Source organism: Corvus moneduloides, chromosome Z (genome assembly GCF_009650955.1).
Source record: "Corvus moneduloides isolate bCorMon1 chromosome Z, bCorMon1.pri, whole genome shotgun sequence".
Taxonomy (NCBI): Eukaryota; Metazoa; Chordata; class Aves; order Passeriformes; family Corvidae; genus Corvus; species Corvus moneduloides.
Genome location: NC_045511.1, coordinates 29,457,984 through 29,470,298, shown reverse-complemented (window position 1 = coordinate 29,470,298; position 12,315 = coordinate 29,457,984). Strand labels below are relative to the sequence as shown.

Below are 12,315 nucleotides of genomic sequence, written 5' to 3'. Positions count from 1 at the left end.
GTGTCTATATAAACATACTACAAAATTTTAATATATACAAGGTTATATGTAAAAGGTAATATGAATATGTATATACACCTGCAGATTGAAAAGACATTATTTTAATTTTTATTCTTATAAAACTTAGATCCTACAGCCCTGAAGGGTACTGCAGAAATGCAGATGGTGGAACTAGAACCAATCAGACTAGCTGCAAATGATTCTTCAGTTCTTCATGACTTTGCAACTGGAAGTATGGAACTTAGCAAGCAAATAGACAAAACTGAGAGGTAGGAAGACTCATCACTTAATAACTGACTTTATTCCTGCTGTCTCTTAAAATATGCAGCTGAAGTTCAAGTGTAGTATGCGACTGTAATGGAAACAGTGTGCTCATGGACACTGTGTATGTTTATACAGATAGTGTACAGTTTAGACTTTAGGTTTTTCTCCCTTGCATATTGTGCTACAGCTTTTGGAGGTAGAACATTAACTTATGTTTGCTATTTCAGAACTTAGTAATTACCTTACTACTTAACTGTCTTTCATGAAACTGCAAGGAAATGTTAAGGAGTTGATTCATTTAGAAATGTTAAGGAGCTTAAAAGGCTTCCTGCTTGGTTGTTCTTTCAGTAGAAATGCCTCCATTAATGGAGTTACAGAGGCTTTTCCCTGAAAGTCTTCATGTAGACCTGTTCAAAGATTATGCATTTTATTTAGTAGAATGATGTAGTTTTTAAACAGGTGCTTTGTTTCTGTGTAATTACATATGCTTCATATTAAACAAATCATAATACCGAATTTAGCATATGCACAGGGTATCTTCATTTGGTTTCAAATTAACTAGATATATACCTTGCAGAACAGAAAAGCCGATAAGAGATGCTTGTGGAAATTCAGGATATTTAAGACCTCTAACTGCATCACTGAAACCTGAAAAATCACACCTTGGACTGGAGGACTATCCAAATCCAAGTTCCGTGGATGAAATTCCCGACCAAAGTCCTTGTCCTCTTGAGGACAATATATGTCCAGTTAACTTGACTCAGGTAAAGAACTTAATTACAGTCCAGAAGTGTCCAGTTTTTGAAATTCTGTGAAGAAAGAGGTTTTCAGTGCAAATGTGCTGACCAGTTCTAAAGATACTTCAGCTGGTAAATGAAACTTGATTTTTTGCAGGAGTATATCCAAACAATCTTTCAGACAAACTTAATCTTTGCAGACTCTGTTTAGAACATTTCAGCAATAAGTGATACGCCTTAGCAAAATTGTGAGGAATTTTGAAGGAGTCTTGATAGAAGAAATTAGCTAGGATTCATGTGTCCATTTAGTGTGACCTCTTACTGTTACATTTGTTTATATTAAACTGAAGTTAAAACATTACTGCTTGGATGGAGCATGTTTGTTGTCACTCTCATTTGCTTTGTTTAAAGCAAACTGTCATGCTCTTTCTCATTTATTTAAAAAAGCAATTAAGAGCTTTATAGGCATATTATTATATGACATATACAAATTTTGCATATTTTTACATACTTCTATATCCTTTATATCATCATCATGTATGTCATGGCCAAGCACTATGTCTTTCACATCCATTTCTTTGCAGTGGTTTGTGTGTCTGTATTCTAGTATAAATGAGAGTTACCTTATTTCTTCATGAGAGAAAGGTTCATTTGCAGTTTCCTCAGGGCTTCCTTCTAGTGTTGGCTGAGATCAGTGAGCACGTAGTTATGGTGGAACAGCTGATGCACAGAAGCTTGTTTGGCACAGATGTGTCAAGGCTGATTTCATGTTAGGAGCAATGTGCAAGAATGATGTTTCTCTTACAGGCCTGGCAGAGAGTATGAGAAAAGGCAACTTGCAGTAGATTATTCCTGGTTTGGGGAAAGGGGCAAACAATAAAAGGGAAGGGATAGATGAGCTGCAGAGCTGGGTGTTTTTGTTTGGCACTCAGTGTTTTGTTAAGGGTTATAGAAAGCTGCTTTCTTAGTGCCACTGAACAGTTTATTGTATGAGTCATCTTTGACAGCGTTGTCCTGTAGGAAGTATAAATTTATTTTGACAAACCATCAATACAGACAATGAGCTGCATATGAGTTTACAACAAGCTGCATATGAGTTTTATATTTCCCCAGTGTCTCTTGTCCTTGTCAGGCTAGTACTATTCAACCTAGAACAGCTAGAAGTGAAAACTGACACATGCAATAATGATGATGTGATTAGATTTTTTAGCTCTTCAGCATTTGACATTCTTTGTTTCTTCCTGTTTCCTACAGTTATTTCCCAGATTTATTAAGTTGTTTTATTTCAACTGTGTTGTTTCTAGAATGAAGCTTGTACTCAGGATGCTCAACAACATTGCGTAAGCAGCACAGAAGAAACTTCAGGTATAATGTCCTAATATTCAAAGTTTAGCAAAAGCCCACATTTGTGTATTTTGCAGTTACTAAAAGAGTAAAAAACCTAAAATTTTCATTAAAAAAAAAGAATTTTCATTGACATGATTAATCAGTCTATTCCATTAACACAGATAATGATCCACAGCACTGTGACATTCCCCTTCCTAGCCTCTTTTGTAAACAGAAACTAGATTTGGGAACTTTTTGAAGGGCCCTTCATTAAGTTTAAATACCAGTAGAAGGGAAACTTGTTCTCTTTTCCCTGTTGTGAGCTCCTGCTGCTTTCCTTGTGGTAGGTATAGCAGGTTTTAGAGCCCTTTATGCACCTCTGACTCACCCATTGAAAACTGAACATGACAGAGGGAGAGAAACTGTGTAGTTTTCCACTGGCTTAGTGAGCTATAGTTGCTCATGAAGTTATCAAGTGAATGCTGTTGTCAGAGTTGTGTGAGTAGGAGGGCTGTACTGTGCCAGTGTGGAGCAGGAGAGAAAGAAGAAGAAGAGAAGTGTAAGTAAGACAATCAAATTTCCTTCTTTAGCTGTACTGAGTCAACAGATTAATGCCTAACTGATATGTTATGAAAGTTATGAAGGTGATGTCTGCTTTTCCCTAGAACAAATTGAAATGCAGTTGGTTTGGAACCGCTACTTGTCTAACATATGGGATAGTCACAGTGTCAGAAGCCCAGAATACTTAACTTTACATGGAAACTGCAGTCCAAAGCTGTAACTCATGAGCTTGTGCAAAAGATCAGGCTAATACTTCTTAGACATCTGTTGCTATGCTCTGTTTTTGCAAGAATCTTGGGCTGAAGCATCTTAAATCATATTTAATTAGATAAAGAACCCAAGCAAGTTGTGGTTGGAATAAGAGTTTTACATAATTGAGAGCTGTCTTAAATAAGGGAGTGCCATTGTTGTTTTCCACCTTTTGAAAACTTTACAAATGTTTGTTCCTTAAGTTCTAACGGATGACATTTGGCAGTTATCTGTTAATGTCTGTTTGTTGACTAAATTATTTATGTTTTTCATCTATTAAATTCAAGACTGTGCTTCTCTTCTGCCAGTCCTCAGTGAGGGGAAAAATCCTGTGTTTACCTTCAAAACAGCAGATATCTGCCATTAAAGGAAGTAACTCTTAATAGCTGAGAGTTGCAATTAAAGACAGAGGGCCATTTGACCACCATGACACAAGTTTAACAAAACTTGAAATTACTCTTTAATGCTAGAGCACCTATTTAAAAATCTTCATCATTACTAGGCATTTTTAACGTTCCTCATTCTGAACGGTAATCATGATTCCACTGCAGTGAATAGGCACCAGGAGATGATAACGTGTATCTCATCTAAGAAGACAGGAAGCTTATTGTCTCAAGAATAAACCCAGTGCCTTTTTCCATGGAGAAATGAGTGCCTAAAATTTCAGTACTCCATGTAGGGAGGACATGAAGAGAACAGTGTAATTTCGCATTTGATTAATAATTTTCCATTTTTTCTTTATTTCTCTGGAAAAATTATAGTAGTGAATGATGATCATAGATGTCCAGAGGAAGAACAGACATTCATTTTAACACTGGTGGAAATCCCAGCTGACTCAAAAGAGTTTGATGCATCTGTTATGCTGGAACAAACTTCAGAACCAGTACTACCAGCACCAATACTTATCAGCCCAATAAGTACAAGTGAAACAACTGGGACTGCAGTGGAGAGGTAAATGCTTTATTTTTTATCAAAGTGAAACACTTTTTGTGTACCTTGATTGTTCTCTGAATGTGCAGTACAGATTAGAACTTCTTAAAAGAAGAAATGCAAGAGGAGGTAGTTTTGACGGACTGGTTAGAGAATTAAGAAAGTAAAAAGGGCTCTAATCAGATTTGAGGAAGATTACATAGGTGTTTTAAAGTTAGTGTTTTAGTTAGCTGGGATTTTGGTGTCACTTTAATTCTGATTTATCCTTTAGAGTAAGTCTTGCTTTTTAGTAGAAATAATTTGTCCAGCTTGTGCCTTATTTTGCCGTGAATCCTTACAGTGCAAAACAATTGAAATGAAAAAATCTAAGCATGTTTACATTTTTACAGTACTTTAACAGTTTTGTAGAGTGGCTGTTTATTAACTGCTCTTCCAGATTTTTCATGTAGAAAATGTGGAATATTTCTGGAAAACATGATAAAACTAGATATAAATTCTTATATCATTCTCTTGAGTTTGTGCTATGTTCAAAAGGCAGACAAGATGAAAACACTAATTAATTACCCAAAAGAATAATAGCTGGTTTGTCTACTGCAATCCAAAAGGGTTTGAATTTCTTTTACAAAGAGTACCTCTCAATGCAGTGTAACAAAATTGTTACGTCAACATTACAGTTGCACTAAATCTAGTCAGCTTGGGAGAAAAAAAAAATCAAAGGAAAAAGACATTCTGAAGGATGGAATCGTTGCAAAGTAATAAAAAACCCCCAAACCCTAATACTCTACTAATGTAAGTCCTCAGATCATAACTAGAGATGTGATGCAATTCTACATAATTGTGGAGAGTCTTGCTCTGGGATATCAGATGCTAGTATCATTCCTTTATTGAAAGGATAGGTCTTTGAGCGAATGTTGGCTATACAGTGTAAGAATTCTAACTCCTGTGGAGCTACTGATGATAAATAGAATAGCTGACAGGCAGAGTTAGAGTACATGATCTGTCTCGCTGTTCCCATACTGCTTTACCCTATTTTCCTAGTCTCTGCTGCTTCTCTGTATGTCTTACATATGTCTGTATGTCTTTTGAGATCATTCAGTGTGGGGGGATTCAACTGTGCAGATAAATAATACTGTATTTTAGCATTTTCTAGGGCAGTTAGTAAGTTGCCATATTTTTACTTCATATGAAAAGACCAAGTGGAGTTCAAATAGAAGAGCTAAAGTAACTACATTCAATTATGGCTAGAAAAACTAACTCCACATAGCACAACAAAATGTTTATCGGTAGTAAATGGTACATTTGAAGTTAATATTGACATAAAGCAAGAAAGAGTATCACCATAGATCCATGTGTAATTTCCATACAGAAACCTTATACAAAGTAAATTTTGGCTTCTTGTACAGTCACATTAATGACTTTATATGTAAACACTATCAGATCCTTGACAACTGCAGCTGGTGAAGTTGCTGCACCTTTAAACAGCAGTATGGAAACCAAACAACTAGAGAGTGCATCAGTAGGCCCTGTTCCAAAGTTGCAGAGAGCTCAAAAACGGTTGGCTGCAGAGCTTGAAAAGAATGATTTTCCTCCTTCCAAGAAAACTCCGTCTACTGTTGCAGTGGAGGATAACCTGGAAACCACTTACAAGGTGAGATCATAATTTGGTGAGTTTTCATGCATGGGGTAGATGCATAACACATAATAGAGCATTTTAATTATGTTTATTTTTTAATGGTGTTACTTGCTTAAATATGTACTGCCTGTAAAACTTAAAAGGAAAATCAACACCTATAGATTCCTTTTAATTTTGAAATCTACAACAGGTTTTGGATATTCATTATTTAGTATTAGGGTTTTTTGAGAATCTGCAGGCTCTCGGGTTTTTTTAATTTGACTTCCTAGTAGACAGACTGGTAATATGTCTTATTTGGTTCATTCTGCATCACCCTTTAGACAATGACATTGCAGGAGGGGAAACTCTGGATATATATTGGATGACTGGCAGACTGTCTAGGTTCACTGAATGATGTTTTGAATCTGCATTGTGTCTGTTACATGAAGAATCTGTTAGATAGATATGTTCCTATCGATTTTTAACATAGCAGGTACTAGTTTAAAAGAGCAAGCTGCCAGTGAAAACAAGCCACCATCTTTCCAGCTTCCTTCTGTGCTTTTTTACAATATGACCAAGCTTGGGGCAGTGACTACCGTTGATCTTTGTAAGTGGGCTAAGATTGTACAGTGTACCTTGATGTAGGAATGGGTGGTAATGCTCCACATGATCCAGAGAGCTTTTCTGTGAAGGGCTGGATAACAGTCTTCTTCCCTCTTTGATCTCTTATCTCAATATCCTTGTCTTGAGTCATTTGTCATAAGAACACCTTGAAAAGCCTGCTCAGGAAATGAGTTGAGTGATGAATGATGCTGCACTGTCTTCTGTATCAGTCCTGCTCTTAGAACTGTGCATGTGTGATATGAGTCTATCAACTTCATTGTCTCTTCTGTATTGTGAGCAATAAAAAACCTTTTTTTTTTCTTTTTTAAATACAGGGTTATTCGATTAAATCCACAGATGTGCCAGTGATAACTTCTGGTAGGTACACTTAAACTTGTAAGCCAAAGTATAATGAATGTAAATACATCACAACTTAACACTGGGTGTCATGCTAAATAGTTCTCTCTGAGGTCATCTAATATAAAAGTAGAAACAGATTTTCCTGGTACTACACTAATACCACCATTCCATGTTTTCTGCCATAAACTAGGTCTGCCGTACATAAATGTTGTTAATTTAATAACAGTTCTGAAAGCACTGGTGTAGCTAGTTTATTGGTGAAATTTGAGAGGGTTTTTGTCTAAACATGTTATCTTCTCTTAAGCAAATATTTCCACCTGTTAAAGAGCACTAATAATCAAAAGTGTTACCTGGCATTTAACCATACTATGCCAAAAAAATTTATTTTGTTTTGCATTTCTACTAAAAAAGTATGTAATTGTTTGGGAGCTTAGTCTGCCTCTGAAGAAACAGAGAAAAAGCAGAATTGCTGACAATGCAGTCTTCAGTGACCTGAGCCTACAATTTTGGCTCTGAAAAAGACTTTTAAGGGAAGTTGTAGAAGCTAGATGACTAGACTAAGGTCTATAGTGTGCTGTAAAGGATGAGAGGGGGAAGACTGTGCTGTAAAATTTAAAACCACACTTCTACCAGCTTTTCCTCATAAGATCTGTATAATCTTACAGGTTTTAAAAGTAGACCATGAACTTTTAATTTGTAGTGGTGACTTATAAATGGACAAATAAGACTAAACAAAAATTCAGCCCTTCTGTTGTAATGGTGCAAGCCATCTTAATGTCACAGGCATTTTTTGGGCTCTTGTGTTATCACTGAAGTTTTTGACTCTCAATTTCTTTTACAGGGAATCCTTCTCAAAAAACAGAGTCTTCAGCAAAGGAAAAAGTACTTACTTCTGTGTTGGTGTCTGAGTCTGTGTCACAACTGGCTGAGAGAAGCCATCTTGAGACTTTGGAGAGCTTAGGGAAAGCACCACTTGAGAATCCAGCATCCAAAAATGAAGAGGAGGTTATGTGGAGGTTAACCTCTAACACAGAAGCAGAAATAAGCAGACAAGGAAAGCAGGAGAATGTGCATGAATCTGCACAGTTGGAACATACTGGAAGCACAGCATCATCTTCAAAAACTCCATTACTCAGGTATGCAATAGTTGCAATAATGTTATGTCAGCTTGTTCTGTAAAAAAAGATCTTGTTTCTATGTTGACATTTTTTCAGTACCATTGTTTGTGGCCTGCATGGCTAAGAGTTACAGTTTCTATACTCTCCTGCAAATTAGGAAGGATCAAACTGTCCACGTTGAAATTTGCATCAGCTTACTCAGTAGATCAACTGGGGGGCACTACTGATGTAGTGTGTCTATTTAGATATTGATAGATGCCTCTTGTTAGGCAGACATCCATTGCCTGTGATAGGAACTTAAGAGAATTGTTGTTTTCCATGGGTGAGTCTCATGTTGTGAGATATATACCCATTCACTTGTTTTGGTGTTTGTCCTGCCAGTAAGATGTGTTACTGGTGCAGTACTGAGCATGCTGGATTTTTAGGACTAATTTAAGTCATTTCCCCTAAGGAGTTTCAATCTTGGCAGCTCAGAGGATATTCTTCTTATCTTATCTGTTGACTTGATTTTTTAAGTATACCTTTCTGTACTGTTTGTTTAAATGTTTTGAGTTCCTGCTCTCTGTTGTTCCTGTGCTCAATTATTTTGATTGTAATGCTCTGCTGGCCTCTTCTAATCTGTCATTTATTTTTTCCTTATGCTTGTGTGAGTACCAATACTGGCTATTTGTACTTGGGACATCCACGGCAATTGGATAGTGATGCATAAATATCAGAATCCTTGCCTTAAAGCTTACTTTCTAATTTGTAAACTCTTAACAACATGAAAAGTTAATGCTTTGTGTACGTTCCTTGCTGCCACGAGTTCCGTACACTCACTGGTCTGGGTTTGATGCTGTAAGGAGGCTAAAAACCCTGCAGCAGATAGTCTGCTGTAGCCCCGTCCTTGGGGATCAGGTTTCTTTTCCTATTGATTACATGAAGGACGTTCAGAATTTTCAGTGTATTCTTCAGGAGTTTGTCTCCATCCTTCTTGGAACCACTCTCTGAAAGTCTGGTAGCTTGTTATGGGCTGTGCATTAGCAGCAAATAGTAGGTTCCTGTTCTCAGGGTTAAAAATTGTCAAGAGTCTCTGTGACTGTTCATAAAAACTTTTTACCAACATATCCGGCAATATGAAAGCCTTTCTCAGAATGACATTTTGGTTTTTTCCTTAGAATTTTCGTATGTCCTGTAGGTGTATGTTTGTTTCCCGTGTAATAAGTTGGACTCCTGCAATACCATTTACATCTTCATCTTCCTTTTATGGAGCAATCCTGTGACATCCTGACTCTATTTGTTTTGAACAGGGGTGGACGAAAACCGTTGGGATTTTTATCTTTAATTTGCAAAAAAAGTAATTCTGAATCTGCAGAAGATGCCAAAGGGAATAGAGGGAAGATCCAAAAGCCTCGAATTGTGACTCCAAAACGAAGTCTAAAGAAGCCTACTCCATCTACTAAGGATAATAGGGAATCTTCTTCCTCTCCGTCTACTTCATCATCTGTGGAACATGAGCATGTAGCTGCTGATGCTGCAGTTACGGTATGAGTTTAATTTTGAACACCCATGCATTTCTGAGGTGTGAAGAACAGAGAATTAGTTGTTTTAGGAGTGGGTAGATGGTCTTGTAGCATTCATGTTTTGAGAGTGGTATCTGCTCTGGTCAACAAATTCTGACTTGTGCATGTGTAGGAAACTTGTAAGGGAACTAGGATGATTTTTCTCTGCATGGATATCTATTTGCTTCTCATTTTCAGTAAGCTGATGTTTCTTTCTTTGGTCAAAACTTCCTACATAAATAAAATACCCCTACAAAAAGCTCAAGTGGATATATATGTGAAAATATTTACACATACCCACCAATGAAGACTGTTAAGAGCAACCTTTTCTTGTTTTATCAGGTTCCAAGTAAAAACTCATCTGAGAAGCCACCTCTCTGTGCTAAAGATCAAGAGAAGGAAGGAGAGCCAACCAAAATCTCTGAGTACTTTTTCAGTGACATCTTTATGGAAGTGGATGATTCAGAATAGCAAATGGGTTTTATAAAAACCTAGGACCACAAAATATACTGCAACAAGAAAAGAGTATTTTAGAAGTTACAGTTGGTTCTGATATTCATTATGTCACGCTTACTGTCAGCTAGTAATAACAGTACTCTTGTTAATTAATGCCATGAAGGTGAAATGGATTCCTCCTGAAGCAACCTGGGCACTTTCAAAATGCTGACATAGTCTAAACCACTACAATGGTGTGTCACTGGACCAGACTAATGACTGCTGGCTTATGGTTTCACTTGTTTAGACACTGATAATGAGTGCATGACTGTCATACAGAAAAGTGCAATGAAATAATGTTTAATCTTGCAACAAGTATCCTTTTCCATTTTAATGCTGAAGCTTTTGGTACTGACCGTTCCAAGTTCTTTACTTCTTTTTGCGAAGTATGTTACGTCAGAAGGAGGAATGAACTTTTTGGATATAATGTAATCTCTGAAGATCAGAATGCAAATACTGGAAGTAGTGTAGTAAATACATACATACATATGTTAAGTACTGCAGGTATTTTTATTAGAATCTCCAAATTACATATTTTTGTAAGAATTTTTTAACCATGTAATTTAAAAGATCCTAACCTGAAAAACCCAACAGGATTAGTTCTTTAAAAATGTGTTGAAAACTTAAAAACACAGTTTACTAGGAGATGATAGCACAAGGTTAATGTTTGCAACCTTGTTTATCACTGGGAGGAAGAGATTGATGTTTCCTAGTATAAATGCTAATTTTCTTCTAGATTAGAAAGCAAAGCTATAGATTTCTTTTCCTTGTTTTTACATGTAGGTGTTTGTATATTTGCTGACTTCCTCGGTTTCCCTTGTGCAAAGTAGCACAAAGAGATTGGATTTAAACCATGACTATACAATGTCGCTGTTTTGACGATTTGCTGCTTTGAAGCAGTTGAATTAGAAAGGTTTTCTCATGTTGCATGTCTGCTTGTACTGTAACTTGGTATAAAATTCTGGTGTAGCTTTAGATTTTAGTCTTAAGTTTTTACTTACCTCATCAAGAGATTTGTCTTGATGAGGTAGTTAGGTTTATGCACTCTTTAAGTCAGGTGGTCACTGAAAGATTCAATATTTAGTCTGAAACTCCTGCGTGAACAAAAATGAGTGTGTAGATTTGAGTAGTCTTAAAATTTTTCCCGTTACTTAATACTAGGAGGTGCTTTTGCAAAATGATTTATTATGAAGGTGAAACTGATGTTTAAATGGTATTGTTAATGCTCTCAAGAAACCTATCATCAGCTTTGGAATGGGTAACCATTTACTGGCAGGTAAATAATATAAATATGTAGTTAATTTTGAAATAGTTGATGAAGTTTGAGAATGTTTTTCTTTTCAGAAGTTATTGGCAAGGCTTCTGAAGGAACCTTAAAAATTTTGTCAGTGAGGAGAAATACAGAAAAAAGCTACTATTACTGCAAATTGATATGTTAGCAGGCTTCTGCCAATGAAATGTCACTAGCAGCAGTATTCCTTGAGGTGATGGAAAAGGGGCTAGTGGTCCCAGTGTAGAGTAACTTACTTGAAAGTGTCTGATCAACCCACCTCACCCACCAAAAACCCCTCCAAAAACACCAACAACACTTTCTGTTCAGATGGTACGTTGTGCTTTGCCTAATCCATTTAACTTGAAATGTTTAAATAGTGTTTTACTGTAAACATGAAAGAGATTAATGTATACATGTAACTCTGTGTGTTGTATATCTTGTAGATATTAAGTATGCAAGTGTTTACTTCCTGATACGTGTGGCATGTTTATATCACTTGCACTCATAGAGCCTAAAAATAGATTCTTGGGGAGTGGCTATGAAATAATTGCCGTGAGTACCTTCTGAGTGAGTTCTGAGGGGATAATCATTCTACATGTAGTTGCATACATTTTAGCTTGCATTCATGTTACAAGGGGGAAAAAAACAACTACTTCATTACTAAGATTTATGGTGCCTTACCTGCATTGTTAATTGGGGCTATGCTTTCTTTTTCCTTGCAGCAAATAACATGCACTTTGTTAGAAGATTTTTTTTTAAAAGAACAAATTCAATTTGAATAGAAAGAAGATGATTTTGTGTTGTTTTGTGTATGAAAGTTTTATAATGATGAAGGATGTAAGAAAATATCGTTGAAATCTCAACACTTACAAATAGCATTTTTACAAAGATGTGGCATAAAACTGCTTTGCTTAAGAGTTGTCTGACACCTTATATCATCATATGTAAGCTTTCTGTGTCAAAGGAAGTAGTCCTATTCTGTATGTATATTATGTGAATAAATTATTTTCTATTACCTGTGTTTCCATTTCTTAAAGTATCAATTGTAGTTTTTAAATACTTGCAGGTACACTTAGCTAACGGGAAGTGTGAACTAGAGGAAAGGCTGAAGTTTGGGCTGCACCACTGGCGTGCACACAGACCTGCTGGTACAGCGGTAGGCTGAGTGTGGTTTAAGAGGGGCCTTGTCATTGTTCCCTGATTTTGTTCTAGAATAGAGCTTAATTTACTTGGTATCAGACTCCCC

The 12,315-nt window shown here is 36.4% G+C and overlaps 1 protein-coding gene across 3 annotated transcripts in view; it reads left to right on the top strand.

Annotated features, from left to right (window-relative positions):
- BDP1 (B double prime 1, subunit of RNA polymerase III transcription initiation factor IIIB) overlaps window positions 1–12,084 on the top strand; it is a 52,341-nt gene extending 40,257 nt beyond the window's left edge. For 2 of the 3 annotated variants that reach the window (XM_032095284.1, XM_032095282.1), the window contains exons 34-42: window positions 128–269; window positions 842–1,028; window positions 2,306–2,366; window positions 3,899–4,088; window positions 5,505–5,715; window positions 6,618–6,660; window positions 7,484–7,778; window positions 9,050–9,284; window positions 9,644–12,084. In XM_032095284.1, the coding sequence (XP_031951175.1) occupies window positions 128–269; window positions 842–1,028; window positions 2,306–2,366; window positions 3,899–4,088; window positions 5,505–5,715; window positions 6,618–6,660; window positions 7,484–7,778; window positions 9,050–9,284; window positions 9,644–9,772 (1,493 nt within the window). In that variant the 3' untranslated portion in view covers window positions 9,773–12,084. The remainder of the gene's footprint in view (window positions 1–127; window positions 270–841; window positions 1,029–2,305; window positions 2,367–3,898; window positions 4,089–5,504; window positions 5,716–6,617; window positions 6,661–7,483; window positions 7,779–9,049; window positions 9,285–9,643) is intronic. The other variant, XM_032095283.1, reaches the window with a different exon arrangement.
- The last annotated feature ends 231 nt before the right edge of the window (window positions 12,085–12,315 follow it).